We start from the raw sequence: 21,780 nt of genomic DNA, 5'->3' as shown, positions 1-21,780 counted from the left end.
ATGCATGTCTTTGGAATGTGGGAGAAAACCCACGGAGGCCCGGGGAAAACATGCAAACTCTGGTCGGGGGTGCTGCTTGATTATAAAATAAAACACAATTCCACCTTGATTTTTCCCTCTGGTTTTATTTCTTGTTCGAAAGTGACAACTATTGGAGTAATATGAACCATTGAAAGAATTGAGATATTATGACATTAGAGGCAATATATATGGCTGCCGCAACATCTTAAACTTCTGGTGATAAAATTGTAATTTCTGTAATAGAGAGCATCAGGTTCTCATCAAGATACGCATTACTTTTTTGGAATTGAATAATTTGATATTTTGCATTTACAAAGACAGGCATATTATGACATTGATGTTAATTATGTGCTTTTGATTCATACAGGATCTCAGAAACACAATGTGTGATGATTTTTTTAAAGATTTTCCCTTCAACGTAACCTATTTGTACTGCCTATGAAAATTGGGAATAAGGAGGGCTGATTTTACGTGAGAGATTGTAAGATTCAACAATTTTAAGGCATGTTTAAGGGTTGGGGTTAGCTTATGCACGCGGACGGTGTATAAATACAGTAGTTAAACTGTCTGTGCTGGATCGGTTGGAACAAAAACCTGCACCCACAGTGACCCTCGAGGACCGGATTGCCCAGGTCTGTGATAGAGGCTACCCATGCATTTGATTCCGAATCGATTGTCATGCTAAAGTTGCACTAGACTAATAGCCGTAGTGAATTTTGAGGCATTTAAATTGGAAATTTAGTAGTTTCCCAAAATGTTTGCTTCTAAAAAACATTGAGGTGAAAAAAATGGGGGATTTCCGGAGTCCTGGAGTTTGTGTTGCATTTTCGGAGAAACTCCGGAATTTCCGGAGCCCTACTCAAGGTATTTCTGTGTGTGAGTTATCATTTTATAACTTTGTAGAGCAGCATTTTACATTGAATTAGCATAATTCATCCCACAATCTTTAAGACTACCCACCATGAACCCTATAAATGATTATATAAGTATATACCATTTGTTAAAAATAAGTTAGCACATTTATGTATCATAACACAACGTTTCTCCTGTATTTTATAATTTTTTTGATCATTTAAAATTCTGTACGCCATAAAACAACTTAAGTAAAGGAAAAACATTTTTAAAATTAGGATGTTTTTTGTCGGCCCGATCTCATCTTACCCATTTTGGTTCCTTTCCAGATCTTCTCGGTCACTGTGAGCGTCAGCAAGCAATGTACCCAGACAGTCAATGTGTCAGTGTAATACATCAACATCTACAGAATCTTGAATTCAATGCATACAAAAGGCGCAACAATTGATTGGGCACTCAGTCCACTTTGGGGAACATTTTAGACTTAAGTGCGGCTTATGTAAATATTACACACAGACACAGGAAAAGACAATGTAGACCTAGATAAAACTGGAATCATATGATGGTGGTGACACTGATGATTGTAATATGGATTGAAGGTCCCTATGACATTTAACCGTGACACGGATTGAAAGATTATGTGCTAGGATTCGTGACATACAAATTCTCTATGACAAAGAACAACCTGTCAATAATCATAATCTATGTCTTTAACACGTCTCAGTGACTGTTGTACCTTTTTCATGACATCAATGCTTAAACTTAATAAAAGCGCGACTTGGGAAGAGAGAGAGAGTTCCGCGGAGCCGAGCGCGAGTCATGGACTCGCGCCTCTGACCTTTCCCAGCCGGCGGTCGCTTTAAAATATAACACAGTCTCATGCCTCGTTTTTCCTTTGTGCACGGTTGTTAAGTATGGGGATCTGTAACTTCAGACCCAACATTTAACTGGTGCCGAAACCCGGGACAGACGAGCGCGTCGGCTAAATGTTCATCGGCTAGATAGTTGGTCGGCCAAATAGTCGTTCGGCTAATTCTAAGTTCGGTTAGATGGTCTTTCGGTGAGTTGGCCGTCGGCCAGATGTCAGTCGGCTAAATGTCAGTCGGCTAAATGTCTTTCAGCTAGTAGACCGTGCGCCGACCAGACATGGGCAAACTACGGCCCGCGAAGCATTTTAATCAGGCCCGCCGACTTCCAAATGTTTTTTTTTTCTTACAATTTGATGATGGAGTTAGACTGGTGGGTTGGTGTATGTGTACAGGGAGTGCAGAAGAGGACTCAGTACACAGCCTTGTGGGGAGCCAGTGCTCAGTGTAATGAAGGAAGAGAGGTGGGGATCAAGTCTGTGATAACTTTCCAAGATTGTATCACTGTTAATATATCTATAACAGCATAGACGACGGAGCCAACTTGCATAGGCTGTTTATTGACACTCACAGACAGCCTTTTAACACAGCAACATCCAGGTCACTCAGTAATTCGTAATGACCATCAGGTGGCGGTGGTTAAGTCCACTTGTAAAACCTGATGTAATTTACCGTTATAGTATCAATATACTACAAAGTCTTACAATTTGTGGTCGGTTGGTTAAGAGGTTCTTTATCCAGCAGTAGATGGAAGAGGATATTCCAAGGTGGAAGAGTTTTTCAGCCAGCATGTCCGGTATTATAGTGTGGAAGGATGAGCTAGTCCACAAAATGCATCCTCACGTAATTCCCATGGTGCTCCAGGTGGCTCATTGCTTTGTAGAAATATGGCAATAGCATCCTCAGTGGATCTGTTTGCTCTATAAGAAAACTGGTGAGGGTCAACTGAGGTATGGATTGTATTCCTGATATGGTGGGGGACCAACTTTTCAAAGCACTTCATGATCAAAGGCGTGAGTTCAACAGGCCTATAGTCATTCAGGCTGTCAATGGTTGGCCTTTTAGGGACATGGATGATAGATCTGAAATACAACTTTAGGAGCAGGTTTAGAAAGAGTGAGATCAATTTAATAGGGAAAATGTTTATTACCAAACTGCAAAGTGGAGAGTGAGAGTTCTAACAGTGGAGTGCTGTTCAGCGCGATGTTCCTGCTATTCTAGTCGAATGACCAGTGAGTGTCTTAAATACAGGCAAAACTGACAGTTGTCACTAGGACTTTGGACAGATACGTTTCAGTCATTTGCAGGGCAAAAAAGTAATTGATCAGTGTCGGACAGTTGAGTATTTGTGCTGACATTTCAACCCAATCACAAGACTGAGATTAATTATTCAGTCAAACAGTTGGGTGTTTATGCTGGCATGTCAGCTATAAGGTTGACTACGATCCTGTCACAGTGACCTGGTTTACCCCAGCCACTGCTGAAGCTAACCTCCATCCAACGGACAGATACGTTTCAGTCATTTGCAGGGCAAAAAGTAATTGATCAGTGTCGGACAGTTGAGTATTTGTGCTGACATTTTCAACCCAATCACAAGACTGAGATTAATTATTCAGTCAAACAGTTGGGTGTTTATGCTGGCATGTCAGCTATAAGGTTAACTACGATCCTGTCACAGTGACCTGGTTTACCCCAGCCACTGCTGAAGCTAACCTCCATCCCAAGATCACCATCAAAGGGGTACCAGTAAAACTGGAAAAAACGCCAAAACTACTTGGTGTCACATTTGACACTATGTTTTGTTTTGGCCCGCACATCAAGCAGACAGTTGCAAAGGCAAAGAAAAAGCTGAACCTACTTAAATCACTAGCAGGCTCCAGCTGGGGTTGTGAAAAAGAAACACTACTCCTAACATACAAATCTATCGTCCGTTCTGTCCTTGAATATGCGAGCCCAGTATGGTCGCCAATAATTAAAGACACACACTGGAACCGGCTTCAATCAATTCAAAACCAAGCACTCAGGATAGCATCCGGATGTCTCTCTATGTCAGCCATAGACCACCTGCATGCTGAGTGCGCGGTTATGCCTCTGAAGGAGCACTGTGAAATGATCGGAAAGCAGTGCCTGGCGGCATGCCATCTTGAAGGCCATCCCGGTCACAGACTTCTTCAAGCAAACCAGAAACCAAGAAAGATGAAAAAGACCATCATCACACAGCATGGCAAGGAAATAGAAAAAGAATACGACAAGCCAAATCCTACCAAAGAAGACTACAAACAATGCGTCAAATCCATTCACACCAAAGAAGTTCAAAACATCCTCAACAAGGCAAAACCCAACAAAGTCGTCAATGCCCTACCACCTCTAATAAACCAAGAAGAAAAACTGCTGAGCAGGAAGGTGAGATCCGAGCTCGCCAGGCTCAGATCAGGCTACAGCAGGAAACTAAACAGCTACCTGTCCAGGATCGATCCAGGAATACAAGATGCCTGCCCAAAATGCAACTTTTCCCCCCCACAATACTGAACATCTTTTTTCGTGCACAAATGACCCCACAAATCTAACCATCCAAGACCTCTGGACAAGACCAAAGTTGGTCGCAGAATTTTTAAAACTAGACGATTAAGAGAACATTTGTAACCGGTTTTTCTATCACTACGACATACAACACAACACAGAACAAAAAGAAGCTTGACCCCCAGAATTCAGTACCAGAGAGGCTAATCAATCAATCAATCAACTACGATCCTGTTATACTTACAAAAACTGATACAATATGAACAAGCAATTGCAAAGATACTTTGTCTTATCTTACAATGGATAATGGTGGCAGATTTCAGGCAGGATGGAATAATGGAATGTTACAGGGAACAATTGAAGATTTTTGTGAAAACCAGGTACTTTGTCGGTGCCAGCAGCCTTCCTGTTCTTCACAGACCGCATTACCAGTCTCACCTCATATCCGTGAAGGTTCAGTGTACTGCTGTAGGGTGATGGTGGGGGTATTGAGACTGGGACGGATTTGTCAGTCTCAAAGCGGGCAAAGAAATGTTTCATTTCCTCAGCTAGAGGCATCTGCATTAATAGACACATTATTGTCATTGTAATTGGTAATATGTCATATTCCCCGACACATCTTCGGGTTATTTCCTTTTTAAGTGCTCCTCAAGTTTCCTTGTATATGGTGCCTTAGCCTTTTTAATGCCTGTGTTGTACCTTTTCCCCCTCACCTGAAGGTGGTGTTTCGACATTTGATGACTGCCTGTGTCTCATTGGTTATTGGTTAGGAAAAACCTGTATCCGTTTATTAACAGTGATGTTGGCCGTGCAGTTTTTGATGTAGGAAAGTACAGTATCCGTGTAGTCCAGGAGGTTGTGGTCTTCAAAAAGTTCCCTGTTGGTGCTGGAAAAACAGTCCTGAAGCTGAGAAAAGGCGTCCTCGGGCCAAGTATTCATTATTTTTATTTGTGGCCTTGTTAGTCTCTGGAGTGGAGTGTATGCGGGGTTGAGGGACAGGCAGAGATGGTCTGATCCAGCCAGGTGAGGGAGGGAAGTGGCTCTATAAGCATGTTTAATATCAGAATATACATGGTCTAGAGCAGGGGTGTCAAACTCCCTTTGGTCTGCGGGCCAAATACAGCTTAATTTGAGATCAAGCGGGCCGGACCAGTAAACTCATTGCAAAATTACATAGAACTAACAATAAGCCCACTTTTTTCCTTCGATTAGTCACTAATACTAATAATTAGTGCAAGTAAATTATCAAAATGTTTATTAAAAGAATTTTCCTTTTAATTTATGAACAAGAGAATAACATAAGAACATAAATAAATGTCAATTCATGCCTGCACCGTATCGCCAATAGCTCTAAATCCGGGGTGAAGTGTGTTAATGATCCTACTGTCGCAAAACCATTCATAGTGTATAAACACGCAGAGTCCCCCTACTTTGCTTTTTCCTGTTAATTATTTTGAAAGATCATTTTGGAAAAGCATCTGGCTAGCTAGCGATATCGCGGTGTCAGGGATTTGCGGGTGTAGCCACGTTTCCGTGATGAGAATAATGTTGCAGTTCCTGACAAAGCTTTTGGTAGCAATCTGAAGTTTCAAATCATCCATTTAGTGGGTGATGGCGTTGGTCAAAAAGATACTCGGAAGTGGTGCTCGGTGTGGTTGCTGCCTTGGCTTAGCAGCTAGGCCCACCCGGTATCCGCGCTTTTGCTTTCTTTCCCTTCGCCGCCTCCGCCCTACTGTGAGTGGGCTGATTATCCACGGAGATTCCAGAGGTCTCGATGTCCACGGGGATATCGTAGGTCCGTTGGTAGTCTGTTGTGATGGATATATCGTATTTCCTTCCAAGAGTAATTAAATCCTGGCGACTGTAGAAAACGTTTGCCTCGCAGATGTTAGTAAATAACTATAAGATTGAGAAAACGAAACACCAAACTGGAGTGCATCGAGCCGCTGCACCCGTGCCAGCTGAAAGGCAAAGAATAATTAAGGCGTGAAGCATAGCGAATCACGCCGTTAAACGTATGACATGCTTGGGACTGTGTAGATAATACTTGTTTAAACGTAGTGTTGAAGCTATGGAAGGAGGCTGTTGTTTGAGTGGTCACTTCCGGAACAGCCAACATAAACTTGATGCTGGTTAGTTTGTAATATTGAAATTAGAGCAAAAGCGATCATATTGAATAATTTTTGGTAAGTAAATAGAAAATATTTTTGTAGATGAATAGAAAAGATTGTAGATTGATAGATTTTATAATTAGAGACATAGACAAAGCCTCTCCACTTTCAAATCAGCCGCGGCAGTTTTTCGTGATGCCTTTATTAATCTTCTCTCTTGGTCTTCGTAGTGACGTTGATGCGAAACAAAATTGGCCAGGTACGAAGCCATGTTTGCACAATTGTCCCTGGGCCATAAAGCTCGCCAACATTCCTTATTGGAAGTGGAAGATTCCTTTTTTTTTTAAAACAGGGGGCCAAATTCAAAAATGGTAACATCCTAGACCTATACGTTTGCAATTGTTTGTTCAAAACCGCTTTCTAATCGGATGTATGGTGTTGTCTCCATTTTGCCCGATGTTAACAGACAAACACTAACGAACACACATTCTGAGAAATAATAATTTTTTCGAAAAACTGGGACCCACTTCCAAAAATCGAGCACGGTAACATCCAAGAGCCGTACATTTGCAATTGTATTTTCAAAACCGCATTCAAATTTATGGTGTTTTTTTTCCATTTTGTTCGATGTTAAAGTTTAAGTAGGCCGAATACACCCATAAGTCACTTTACATTTATGCCTATATTAAAGCCATGTGAAAATTGGTGCTCGATCGTGGTTTTGAAGGCCAATTGTGCCAATTGGTTAGTGCGCTTCTGTTAAACTGCCCAGGGCAGATTGAGCTATAATAATAGTTTGATCGCTTCTGACCCGCTTCAGCTAAAATACTATTTTCAATTTCCCTCTTTTATTAAACGACCACAACATGCACTCTTTGACCTAGATGTGAATGATTTAGGTTGTCACGTTTCTTATTATTCAGTGTCGACTGCGTGTGCTGTTGTCGAGGATGGTGGCACAACGGCTTCCCCTGGTGGTGCAGACCCACGTGGACCTGCTGCTGCTTTTCATCACGCTGCTTGCTTTTTGGACCAGGATGGGGTGCCTCGCACAACCCAACGCCGTCGTGTAATGTGCCCGCTTGCTCACCCTTTGACACGTAAAATACAACAGAGCTTGCAATAAAATATACATTTGTGTTTACCCTCAGGTTTGACGAGGTCTACTACGGTCATTTTGTTTCTCTATACATGAAGAGAATTTTCTTCATTGATGACAGTGGCCCACCACTGGGTCACATGATCCTTGCACTGGGAGGTACGTTTCAACAATGGCTTCACATCTATTTCAGTAAGGTCCAGTGTGGCCTGCGGGCCAACTGGAACATACTGCCAATGTATTATTGGCCTGCAGAAAAATATTGTTGATTATGGCCCTCACAATAAGCTTAAGTTTATCTTACATTCCGCTCCAATAATCAGCTTTAACACTAGACAGTTTAGGTTCTCTGGTAAGATATCTTTTTCAGCATTTTTTTTAAATTAGAGGTGTCCACAGGGGCCAACTGCAGATCAGTTTTTATTGGCCTCCACTGGACCTAGTCACTTTAAGTGTCTCTCCATTAATTGTCAAAACCAGTTGTCCCCAAATCGGTTCTCTAGGGTGGCTGTGGGTCGTGGTTTTTGTTGCGATCAATCTAGCACAAAGAGTAAACAATGAGGTTTCTGCTAAAATGTGTGAAAAAATGCTGTCTTGTTTAGTTGAAATGAAATCCTGCACACTGTGGGCCTCTTTGGAATAGTTTGCAGACCACTAGTCAAAACCATGCATGTTGAAATCAATCTCAGAACTGGTGATTGTGTAGTATTTTACCTTGTCCTGAAGTGTTGGTTCAGTTAGAGGACGTATTTGTGCCTTTTTCCTGACCTAGTCTAAGTCGTATATGATACAAAGGTGTAAGATTTCAGATTCCCAAGGGCAGAGGGACTAATACTTTTTTGCTTCAAGATCTATTTTTCATTCACCCAACGTCATCTATCTTTTTCAACGAGCCTACCTTCCGCAATCTTCCTTTTTGCCCCAGCCACCAACAAAGCTCAGCTGCTATGTACGTTGATTACCAAAGAAATGATTCAAAAGGAGCTATTCTACCCATATATTTATACAGAAATATATTGAGAATTCTTACAACTTATGTTGATATATGTATATAGCTTAACCACCAGTATACAATTTAACTTTATTTGCAGTGCAGCCTTTGTATGTGCTTGCTTGTGCATTAACACACTGACACAAGATGAGAGAAATTTGCATTGGTGTGTCTTTGTAGGGTGGTCTTAGTCTGAGTTCTTAGGTCTGAGTTTGGAGGAAAGGCAGCTGACACGGGGTCTCATTACCGACAAAAGGAGCCCAATTGAAGCATAGTTGCGTATAGTCGCTTTAGCTATAGTAGCTATCACAACACATTTATGTTAGACAAGGCTGTCGGTACCATACATTAGAAGATCCTGATGTGACTCATGATTTGTAAAAGAGTCAGATTTCTGTGTCAAAAACTGAGTGTTGCGCTGGGTTATAGCAATGTCAAATCAAAATCATTCCAAAAATCAAAAGCCTTCACAGTTATACCTCAAGATACGAGCTTAATTTATTCCGGGACTGAGCTCATATGTCGATTTTCCCGTAACTCAAACGAACGTTTCCCATTGAAATGAACTAAAAACATTAATTTGTTCAACATTCTAAGAAAACACCAAAACAGGATATTGGATTGGAAAAAAATGTTTTATTTGTTCTAAGTCGCCATCTATTGACAAAGTATCAAATAATTAGTGGTTTAATAGGATACCATAATGTGTTTAATAGAAGTAAAATGAGACGGATTTTGCGGAGGATAGAGAGAGGGACATAAGGGCGGCGAGGGGGTGAGTTTTTGCACGGCAACACCCTCGTAATATAACATAAACAAATTTAAATAAACATGTATTACGATGCATACACACTCAAAAATACATTTAATTTAACCTTACACTAAAGTTTATTCCAATTGTGTTTTACATTTTCTCCCGGCTGGGTTGGCTCTGTTTTCCCCACCTTTCAGAATTTCAGATGCAACCTATCGATGATAGCTGCTTTTGTATTCCCTTCAAAATATTCCGAAAATCATGCAGATAAATGTCCTCACAATAGGATAACGTACGACCACGTGCCAACGAGTAGTATATATAACTATCGTATTAGCAATCGCCTCGCCATTCACAATGACTATCGAAAAAAAAAACACTGAAAAAATGCAACGCCGCACCCAGTAATCGCAGGGACATTACAAGTGAGTTGCGACCAGAAAAACATTACAGGAGGGAGTTGCGGGGAGAGAGTGCCCATGATGTTCATATGAGCAGCCTCTCGCGTTCGCTGTCTGCCCGTATATCAAAATTTGTCTCGTATATCAAGATAAACATTTGTCCAAAATTTTACTCTTATCTCAAATTTTGGGCCACTCGTATGTTGAGGTACCACTGTATTGTCATCATACACGGCTGCGTATGACAAAATTGGTGGTGCTATTCCACAAAGTGTGTTTTCCCAGTAGAAAAAAGTAATATAAAAATATAAAAAGTCACATCTTGGCCAAGTAAATTTTAAAATATTGCACAATCTAAGATATTGCACTTTGTTTTTTACACCCCAAATTTATTGCACAGAAGGGATTGTGTGTCGTGTTAATGCGAGTTCAGAGTCCTGATGGCTGTGGGGAAAAAGTATTGCGCTGGGTTATTACAATGTCGAGGAACAAATGAGACATTGTTCAGGCCCGAAGGAAACCAACAGACTGGATCAAATCTTAGTCGACTAGGAAATTGCGACCGAGGGAATGAGCCCCGCTGCCTTTGGGTGTGATGCACAAATACAGTGGTGCCTTGAGATACGTGCTTAATTCATTCCGGGACTGAGCTAGTATGTCGATATTCTCGTACCTCGAACGAATGTTTCCCATTGAAATGAACTAAAAACCAAATTTGTTTCAACCCTCTGAAAAAACAACAAAAACAGGATATTGGATTGGAAAAAATGTTTTATTTCATCTAATTCGACATCTTATTAACAAAGTAACACATAACTAGTGGTTTAATATTACTATACTACTTGATATTACTATTACTTGGTGTGCATGATGGCGGCGCGCACGGGTGCAGCGGCTCATTGCTCTCCAGTTCGTTCGTTATCCTACCGTCGCCAGGATTTAATCGCTTTCAGAAAGAAAGGCAAGATACCCAATTTCACGACTTACTACAAACAGACCTTCGATATCCCCGAGAACATCCAGAGACCTCCGGGATCTCCGTGGATAGCCAGCCCACCCAAAGTACGCCGCAGACGGCGAAGAGAAAGGAAGCAAAAGCGCGGATGCCGGGCGTGCCTTGTTGCTAAGCTACGACAACAACCACTCCGAGCCCCGCTTCTTAGTATCTTTTTGACAAATGCCCGATCCATAACGCACAAAATGGATGAGTTGGAACTTTGAATTGCTACCAACAGCTTTGTTCGGTACTGCAACATTATTCTTATCACGGAAAAATGGCTACACCAGCATATCCCCGACGCTGCGCTATCGCTAGCTAGCCGTACGCTTTTTCGGAAAGATCGTTCTAAAAAACTAACAGGAAAAAGCAAAGGCGGAGGACTTGGCATGTTCATACATAACGAATGGTGTTGGGACAGCAAGATCATTGACACTCACTGTTCTCCGGATTTGGAGCTATTGGCAATACGATGCAGGCCATACTATCTATTGAGGGAGTTGTCATAGTAACGGCTATCTATATACCTCCAAATGCGAACGTCAACCCGGCTCTCGACCTCCTGCTTACGGCTGTAAACAAACAACAGCTCGACCACCCTGATGGAGTCTTTATTGTCGCTGGTGACTTCAATAAAGCATGTTTAAAGACTGTTCTACCCAAGTTTATCCAATATGTCAAATGCAATACGAGAGAAGACAAAACTCTCGACCATGTCTACACGAACATCAAACATGCTTATAAAGCAACTCCTCTGCCACATCTAGATGGATCAGACCATCTCTGCATATCTCTCACCCCCGCGTACACCCCACTACGGACACTAACAAGGCCAAAAATAAAGATAATAAAAGCTTTTTCTCAGCTGCAGGACTGTTTTTCCCGCTCCAACTGGGAACTTATCGAACACAACAACCTCCTGGACTATACAGAAACTGTACTCTCTTACATCAGAAACTGCATTGACAACGTTACTACAGACAAACGGATGCAGGTTTTTCCCAACCAAAAACCCTGGATGACCAAGGAAACACAAGCACTCATCAAATGCCGTAACACCGCCTTCAGATCGGGGGACAAGAGAAAGTATAGAGCTGCCAGAGCAGAGCTGAAAAGAGGTATGAAGAAGGCCAAGGCAGCATATACTAAAAAAATTGAGGAGCACTTCAAATAAAATAACCCAAAGAAGATCTGGCAGGGAATACGACATATTACCAACTAAAAAAACAATACTATGTCTGTAAACCCAGATGCCTCACTATTGGAGGAACTGAACCATTTGTTTGCCCGCTTTGAGACTGACAAATCAGAGCCAGTGTCAATAAAACAGGAAAAAATATCCCCCAGAAAAAATCTGCGATGTAGTGATACCTTTATAGTTGAAGCGGCGATATTCGAGGAATTACTGGATGAAATAGGTAAAAAAAAAAAAAAAAACTATGTCACGGTCAGGTTTACCATTAGACATTCCCAAATTCACGCACAAATATATAGGAAAAGACAATCTTCTGGACTTTCTTTATTTTTCACCTTACACGCCTTTTCTGTTGTTTTATTACATTCGAGGGCCCTGATCACATGAACGTCTCAACTCTAAGGGGAGGGGTAAATAAAACATTCTCTTTTGTTTTCTGCCGATTGGGGGCCATGAAAACATTGATTGATCCAAAATGACTGTTTGTCATCATCTTGTCCTGCATAATTATTTTTGTCAGATATTTTTCTTCTATTCTGCAAATAAGATCTGCCTTTCAAAAAAGAAAGTGTATTTTGTAAATATAAAGAGGTGCCCTTGTAACAAATGAAAGTGGCTATGAGTGCTTTTATACAAATCAGACTGCAAAAATTGGTTGATTTAATGTTTCAAACCTAAACAAGTCTTTCATGGCAACATTTCTTTCAAACTAAACATTCTTTTCTGAAAAAAGAGTGTTCAGAGGACAAGATGAGATCATTAAAATGAGATCATTCGAGTTCTAAACATCAGTTGTCAAAATAGTGATAAAGTTTTGCAAATAAAATAATAAATGGACGATTAAGAATATTTTGCTTTAAAAAAAGTTTATTTTTTGCCAAAAATCATGCGTCTGTTATGCAGGGGATGCAGGAAAACGATATCACTGACTTTATATACTTGGGGCCGCGAAGCACACATTTTTCAACCATTAAATTTTTAACTGGTTTAATACTGTTTGACAGAATAATGTCTTTTACAACTGTGGCAATATGTGCATGGATATTTTGCAGCCTACCTGGGAGAATTTGATGGAAACTTCACATGGAATGGAATAGGAGCAGGTAAGACAAAGAATGAGTATGGGCTAATACTTTTGCCATCAGAATCTGAAAATGCATACCGTAAACCTCGGCCAATTCCCCTTATTAAGGATAAAAAACTACAAAAGCAACGGAACATATATTTACTCACATAAGGCCCACGTAAAGGTAAAAAATGTTCTCCAAAGTGGATGGCTTTCGGAGGTGCTATATTTAGATACCGTATTAACTTGAGAATGACGTACCCCTGTGTATGACTTGCACTCATAAATTGTGACTCAAAATTATTATAAAATTTATTTTTCTCTGTTCACACACATGATTGCGGGTAACTGGCAAATGCTGAACACATGTCCAAAACATTTATTCATAACATATGGTACGGAAATCTGGTAAAACAATCTACTACCAGTATGAACACAATTCTCAAATGGTAGTTACAATTTTAAATCCTTAGTATATTTCATCATTGTAATATTTAAAATGATTCATCATCGTCAGATATACCAAAAAAAATGATTCCATTCTTCTTGAGCGAGGAGAGCGCTCCGGACTCGTGTGAGCAGGTGCTCCGCTAACATTTCCCTGGAGCAACTTTTTAATTTTTTTACCCCTTTTATTCTATAAACTTGCCAAAGGCTATTTGGAGAGGGCTGGCTTTTGTAAAACAAGGTGGATTATCGCCATCTGGCGGACAAAGAGGTTTTTACGTTTATAACGGGTGCGGGGGGGGGACTTGTTCACCATGAATCGGTGGCCAGTCGATCGCAAAGCACAAGGAGACGGACAACCATACACACTCGCGCCCATACCTAGGGGCAATTTAGAGTGTCCAATCAGAAACCCACGCAGGTGAGCGTGACTTGCATTTGAACCCAAGACCCTAGAGCTCTTAGTCCGACCTGCGAATCAAGGGGTGTCAAACATACGGCCCGTGGGCCGGATCCGGTCCGTCTGGTGGTTTGGTACGGCCCGGGGAAGAAAGCTGCATTGTATAAAAAATTATGATTTTTTTTTTAATTTGTAGTTCTTGTATTATCTGCCAGGGGGCACACACATTTAAGTGTGTTGTACATAAAACTGATCACAGAAATAGTAACAATGTTCCAAAAACATTTAGTAACTAAATGTTTTTGGAACATTGTTACTATTTCTGTGATCAGTTTTATGTACAACACTTAAATATATGTTTAACTGTGTAAAAGTGTTGTTAAAATTGCACATACTTTCTTTATCTTCTTATGTTATTCTCTTGTTCATAATAAATTGTTCATAATGTAAATGGAAAATTCTGTTAATAAACATTTTGATAATTTACTCATTATTTGCACTAATTATTAGTATTAGTGACTAATACAAAGGAAAAAAAGTGGGCTTATTGTTAGTTCTATGTAATTTTGCAATAAGTTTACTGGTCCGGCCCGCTTGATCTCAAATTAAGCTGTATTCGGCCCGCAGACCAAAGGGAGTTTGACACCCCTGCGCTAACCACTCGCACCACCAGGCCGCCCTAAACTTAACTTGTGTATCCAATTTAATAATAATAAAACGATTTACATTCAATAATGCAATATTTCCAATAAAAAACATAACATTTGTAATTTAGATTGTAGTTAAGTCATTTATATTTATATTTAAATCCTTCCGATGTACGTTCATTCATATTCAGTTTAGGAAATGTCAGCCAATAAACGAGCTCAATTAGTATTTGTGAATAGCTCCCTTAACGGTCCACCATTGTCTGCCCCAGAGTATCCATGTGGTGTGAGTGTGTGGAGCCTGCGCGCAGTGCCAGCTACATGCGGTGCCCTATGTGTCCCATTAGCCTATTGCCTGACTCTGGAGTTGGGCTTTGGGCGCACGGCAGCAGCTGGAGCGGCACTTTTGCTCTTGTTAGGTAAGCGCATGTGTTGAGTTGGCTTGAAAGTTCTCTTGAAACGTACCTGGTTCTTTGCAGACAATGCTTTGATCGTCCAATCCCGGCTCATGTTGCTCGAAAGTGTGCTGATCTTCTTCATTCTGGCGGCCTTCGTGTGTTACTTGCGCTTTCAACGCGTGACCGGCAGGTGAGGGGCCCCTCAACCTTGGACTTACCTTACAGGCAGCATTGGGTAGAGTACTAGAAAATTTCACGCAACAGTCGTGCTACTTCAAAATGATACTCCACTAATCCCTCAATTTTCACAAATAAATTAGACCAGACATGTACAATAATCAAGTAATGTATTTATTAAATATTAGTTATAAGCATATGAAAATTTATATATATCTATATATATATAGATATATATACATTTTCATATGCTGATAACTGTAATATTTAATAAACACACTACTTGATTATATATATATATATATATATATATATATATATATATATATATATATATATATATATATATATATATATACACATACATACATACATACATACATATACATATATATACATATATATACATATATATACATATATATACATATATATACATGTATATACATGTATATACATGTATTTACATGTATATACATGTATATACATGTATATACATGTATATACATGTATATACATGTATATACATGTATATACATGTATATACATGTATATACATATATATACATATATATACATATATATATACACATATATACACATATATACACATATATACACATATATACACATATATACACATATATACACATATATACACATATATATATATATATATATATATATATATATATATATATATATATATATATATATATATATATATATATATATATATATATAAAGTAAAGAAATGGCAAAATGTTAATGCTTGTAGATTGTGTGTGATTTCTTAATGCTGTGTTTATTAAATGTGTGTTCATGTTTGTGTGCTATCTCTATGTTGCATATATATCCTATAAAATGTAATCGATAGACATATCTCACTGGTACAGTCCATTTTTTCTTAACTATTAATAGAGAAAATCCACAATGCACCAAGGAAACGCAAAAGTCAAACAGGGAAAGGGAACACTGCCGTTTTTCCTCTAAGTTGCTTAAATAAATATGTGCTTCTTCTCATGGGAAAGGAGATTTGTGACGTCCTTACTTTTTCCCATTACAGGTGGCCCGCCAGGTATGCTTGGCTCCTGCTTTCCGGGATGTTCTGCGCTGGCGCCATTGGGTCAGAATCGCCCGTTGTATCTGATTTATCTTTGCTGAACGACGCACCGAAATGTTCACTAGTTCCTAATAGTGTTGCCCCAATGCTAATAATTCGTAGTGTCTGCAACAGAATTTTTTTTCCTTTAAAGCCCAAGATTGATTCTTTTTCAGCAACAGAATTCAGGAGCAAAATGTTTAATTGGCCCAAAAAAAAACTTTTTCTGTGGAAAAATGATCGATGCTGATACCATTTTTTTTTGTAAATTTTGTTACCCAATATTCTTTTTATTTTTTAAAACATGGTGATTATGAAAAATGAAAAATGAAAATCAGACATAGGCATTGTCGTCATCATTGACTTGACAAAAAGCCTAGTAGTCATCATACTCTCAGCAGCGTATGACGAAATTGTATAGTGCTTCTCCACAAGTTCGTCTTCCCAGGCCAGACACATTTATGACATTTATTTATGACATATTCATACTTGTTAGCTCTCCGCCTTGAGCGCCATTTTCCGGCGACTACAAGTTGCCTCACCGATGCCAACAAGAATAAGATGGATCACTTACCTCTCAGTCTTTATACTTACCCTCCCTCAGTCATCCTGTGGAAGGTAGATCTGCACCAAACGACCTTCCTGTTACTTCAATTCGACTTGACTTAATTTCATAGTAGGGATATGTGTAGTCGTCACGTCACGTGTTGCTGCAGGTTCAGAGACCTGATGGCTGTTGGGAAGAAGCTGTCCTTGAGCCTGTTTGTCCGTGCTTTGTAGGACCTGTAGCGTCTGCCAGATGGAAGCAACTGGAACAGGCCGTGTCCAGGGTGGTATGGGTCTCCAACAATGGACCCGGCTCTTCTGAGGTATCGGGGGTTGGCAATGTCTTCTAGCGATGGCAGAGAGCAGCCGACGATCTTCTGGGCAGTGTTTATCACTCTCTGTATGGCTTTTTTGTCTGCTGCCGTGCTTCCGGTATACCACACTGTAATGCCGTAAGTCAGGATGCTCTCCACAGTGGCTCTGTAGAAGGTTGCCAGAAGCTTGGTGTCCAACTTGTCCCTTCTCAGTACCCTGAGGAAGTGGAGTCGTTTCTGGGCCTTCTTCACTAACACTGTGGTGTTTGTGGACCAGGAGAGCCTATCCGTGACGTGGACTCCCAGGAATTTGAACGATTGGACCCTGTCTACACATACTCCGTTAATGAGGAGTGGGGCCAGGTCTGTGCTGCGCTTGCGAAAGTCCAAGATTTTTTCTTTAGTCTTTGCGGTATTCAGTGTAAGATTGTTCGCCGAGCACCAAGAAGACAGTTTGTCGACCTCGTCTCTGTAAGCTGACTCATCCCCGCCTGAGATGAGTCCGATCACAGTGGTGTCATCGGCGAATTTGATGATAGAGTTTGACTGGTGGGCTGGTGTGCAGTCGTATGTGTACAGGGAGTACAGGAGAGGACTCAGTACACAGCCTTGTGGTGAGCCTGTGTTTAGTGTGATGGAGGAAGAGAGGTGTGGACCCATTCTGACAGTTTGTGGTCGACCAGTCAAGAAGTTCTTTATCCAGCAGCAGATTGAAGAGGATAGTCCAAGGTGGTAGAGTTTGTCCTTCAGGATGTCCGGCTTGATGGTGTTGAAGGCTGAGCTATAGTCTATGAAAAGCATCCTCACATAGTTCCCCTGGTGCTCTAGGTGGCTCAGTGCTGTGTGAAGAGCCACGGCGATAGCATCCTCAGTGGACCTGTTTTCCCTATAAGCAAACTGGTGCGGGTCAACTGAGGGGGGAATTGTCTTTCTGATGTGTCGGGCCACCAACTTTTCAAAGCACTTCATGATCACAGGCGTGAGAGCAACAGGCCTGTAATCGTTCAAGCTGCCGATGGTTGGCTTTTTGGGGACAGGAATGATGGTGGAAGATTTTAGGCAGGCAGGAACGATGGATTGTTGCAAGGACCGATTGAAAATGTCCGTGAAGACTCCTGCCAGCTGTTCAGCACAGGCTTTGAGCACTTTGCCAGGTATTCCGTCTGGACCAGCAGCCTTCCTGGTGTTCACAGACTGCATTTCCAGTCTCACTTCCTGTTCCTGAAACTCCAGTGTATTGTCGCAGGGTGGTGGTGGGAGTGTTGACACTTGGTTTGATTTGTCAGATTCAAAGCGGGCAAAGAAATGGTTCAGTTCCTCCGCTAGTGAGACATTCGCGTTTACAGACATGGAATTGTTCTTGTAGTTAGTGATATGTCGTATTCCCTGCCACATCTTCTTTGGGTTGTTTTCTTTGAAGTGCTCTTCGATTTTCTTAGTATATGCTGCCTTGGCCTTCTTTATGCCCCTTTTCAGCTCAGCTCTGGCAGCTCTATACTTTCTTTTGTCCCCCGATCTGTAGGCGGTGTTACGGCATTTGATAAGTGCTTGTGTCTCTTTGGTCATCCAGGGTTTTTGATTTGGAAAAACTCGTATCCGTTTGTTTGTAGTGACGTTGTCAATGCCGTTTCTGATGTAGGAGAGTACATTTTCTGTATAGTCCAGGAGGTCGTTGTGTTCAAAAAGTTCCCAGTTGGTGCGGGAAAAGCAGTCCTGCAGTTTAGAAAGAGCGTTCTCGGGCCAAGTTTTTATTGACTTTATTTTTGGCTTTGTCTGCGTTCGGAGTGTGTTTTACGCAGGGGTTAGAGATATACAAAGATGGTCTGATCCAGCTAGATGTGGGAGAGGATCAGCTTTATAGGCATGTTTGATGTTCGAGTAGACATGGTCGAGAATTTTGTCTTGTCTTGTATTGCCTTTGACATATTGGATGAACTTAGGTAGGACAGTCTTTAAACTTGCTTTGTTGAAGTCACCAGCGACAATAAAGACTCCATCAGGGTGGTCGAGCTGTTGTTTATTTACAGCCGTTAGCAGTAAGTCGAGAGCCGTGTTGACGTTAGCATTTGGAGGTATGTAGATAGCCGTTACTATGACGACCGTTAGCTTATGAAAGACAAACAAACACACCAAGGCTACTACTATCAGTAACACAATGCGCCGCCAGTTATTCAAATCCTGCATTGCCAGGTGTGTCCCCCTGCTGAAGCCAATACACATCCAGGCCCGTCTGCGGTTCGCTAGCGAGCATTTGGATGATCCAGAAGAGGACTGGAAGAATGTGTTATTGTCAGATGAAACAAAAAAAGATCGTTTTGGTAGATCCAGGTTATTCTGTTTGGAGAAGAAAGAATAGCAATTGCAGCCGAAGGACACCATACCCACTGTGATGCATGGGGGTGGAAACATCATGTTTTTGGCCTTTTTTTATGCAAAGTGACCAGGACGACTGATCGGTGTAAGTAAAGAATGAATGGGGCCATGTATCGAGAAATTTCCAGTGTAAATCTCCCATCAGCAAGGAAAATGAAGATGAGACGTGGCCGGGTCTTTCAGCATGACAATGATCCCAAACATAGCTAGGGCAACACAGGAATAGCTTTATAAGAAGCATTTCAATGTCCTGGAGGGGCATAGCCAGATCTCAACCCCATATACTATCTGTTTAAAGTTTAAAGTCCGTATTGGCCAACGATACCCCCAAAACATCACTGCTCTAGAGAAGAATGGAGGAATGGACCAAAATACCAGCAAGTGTGTGTAAAGCTTGTGAAGAGTTATAGAAAGCAGTTTGCCTCCGTTATTGTATGTATGTGTCTGTATATGTGTGTATGTATGTGTCTGTATATGTGTGTATGTATGTTTGTATGTGTATGTATATATATGTATGTATATGTTTATATATGTGTATATATGTATATATATGTATATATGTATATATGTATATATATGAGAGAGAGAGAGATGTATATATATCCGCAACATGCTTTTCTAATTTTTTTATTTATTAACTTGTTAACTTTATTACCTATTTATGTGTCTTTTCTAACCCTCTTGCTACTGTGACAGTGTAATTTCCCAAATACGGGATGAATAAAGTTATCCAATCCAATCATTTAGCAGACACAGTGATATTTGAGAAGTGAAATGAAGTTTGTAGGATCTACAAAAGTAGGCGTAAAAAAAATTGAGCTCTTCAACAGAAAGATTTGCAGAAATAACAGCCTCTAAGTGCTTCTGATTGCTTCTAGATTCTGGTTGAAGGTATTTTTGACCATTCTCTTTTACAAAACATCAGTTCAGTCAGGCTTGATGGTCTGCAAGCATGGACAGCCCGCTTTAAATCACCACAGATTTTCAATTATATTCAGGTTTGGTGACTGAGATGGCGATTCCAGAACGTTCCACTTTCTTTTCTGTGTTAATGCCTTAGTATCATTTGAGCACAGCTGAGGGTTGTTGTCTTGTTGAAGTATCCAACCTCAACTTTGTCACTGATTCTTGAACATTGTTTGGAAGTATCTGTTGGTTCTGACTGGAATCCATACGACCTTCAACTTTAACCAAATTGCAATAACTAAATTTTAGTTTTATCAGTCCATAGCACCTTATTCCAAAACGAAGATTACTTGTCCAAACGTACTTTAGCATACATACCTCAAGTGACTCTGTTTTTGGACTGTAGGCAGAAAAGTCTTCGGCTCCCTCTCCTTGTGCAAAGTGTGCTGAATAGTTGAATGATGCACTATGACACCATCTGCAGCAAGATCATGTTGTGGGTCTGTAGAACTGGTTTGTGCATTGAGTTTGACTATTCTCACCATCCTTCGCCTCGGCTTATCTGAGATTTTTCTTGGCCTGCCTCGAGAACCATGCCCACGGTCTTCCATTTCCTCACTATGTTTCTCACAATGGAAAATGACAACGGAAATCTCTGAGCTAGCTTTTTGTATCCTTTCTCTAAACCAGTGTTTTTCAACCTTTTTTGAGCCACGGCACATTTTTTACATTGGAAAAATTTGTGGCACACCACTAACCAAAAATTTTACAAAATGACACTCTGTATAGTATATTTACTACAGCACGGACACTGGACAATGACATCATATTTGCAGAAAACTATTAATAAATGTTAATTTTAAAAAAAAGGATATTGGATAATTTCTCACGGCACACCTGACGATCTCTCACGGCACACTAGTGTGCCACGGCACAGTGGTTGAAAATCACTGCTCTAAACCATGACGTTGAACAATCTTTGTTCTCAGGTCAATTGACAGTTGTTTTGAGGCTCCCATGTTGCCACTCTTCAAAGAGAAAACAACTTGCCACTAGCCACCTTAAATACCATTTCTCATGATTGGCTTCACCTGTGTATGTATGGTCAAGGGTCAATGAGCTTACCAAACAAGTTTGGTGTTCTAATAATTAGTGCTAAATGTATTCTGATCAATAAAACAACAAAGGTGCCCGAATGTATGCACTTGCCTACTTTTGTTTAAGTAATTATTGCATACTTCCTATGAATCCTATCAGCTTCATTTCACTTTTCAAATATCACTGTGTATATGATATATTTAACTGAAATTGCTCATCCGAACAACCAATGATTTATAAAGAAAAATCTTGAAAATGATCAGGGGTGCTCAAACCCTTTTGATATGACTGTAATTACTCAAGCCAAAAACACCACAAGTGGAAAACCAGCCAAAAAAGATCAAGAGGCAGAAACTTGAATTGACCTCCACATGTACAACCTGCCCTCTTTTGAGGGTATTCTAATTGTTGCCACTGTAATGCAGGTGTTGTTAATTCCATGAACACCAATAGTTGAAAGTTGTTAATGATTCCTTCGGCTGCTAGGCCAACCAGAACA

At 40.5% G+C, this 21,780-nt stretch overlaps 1 protein-coding gene across 4 annotated transcripts in view; it reads left to right on the top strand.

Moving 5' to 3' along the window:
- The window catches only part of pomt1 (protein-O-mannosyltransferase 1), a 57,331-nt gene that overhangs the window by 825 nt on the left and 34,726 nt on the right, over positions 1–21,780 (top strand). For 2 of the 4 annotated variants that reach the window (XM_077736012.1, XM_077736010.1), the window contains exons 2-7: positions 7,294–7,439; positions 7,522–7,628; positions 12,860–12,910; positions 14,640–14,786; positions 14,847–14,955; positions 16,009–16,068. In XM_077736012.1, coding sequence (XP_077592138.1) covers positions 7,321–7,439; positions 7,522–7,628; positions 12,860–12,910; positions 14,640–14,786; positions 14,847–14,955; positions 16,009–16,068 — 593 coding nt within the window. In that variant the 5' untranslated portion in view covers positions 7,294–7,320. The other 2 variants (XM_077736011.1, XM_077736014.1) reach the window with 2 other exon arrangements.

This window comes from Stigmatopora nigra, chromosome 16 (assembly GCF_051989575.1).
Source record: "Stigmatopora nigra isolate UIUO_SnigA chromosome 16, RoL_Snig_1.1, whole genome shotgun sequence".
NCBI lineage: Eukaryota > Metazoa > Chordata > Actinopteri > Syngnathiformes > Syngnathidae > Stigmatopora > Stigmatopora nigra.
This window is presented reverse-complemented; position numbering and strand designations above follow the sequence as displayed.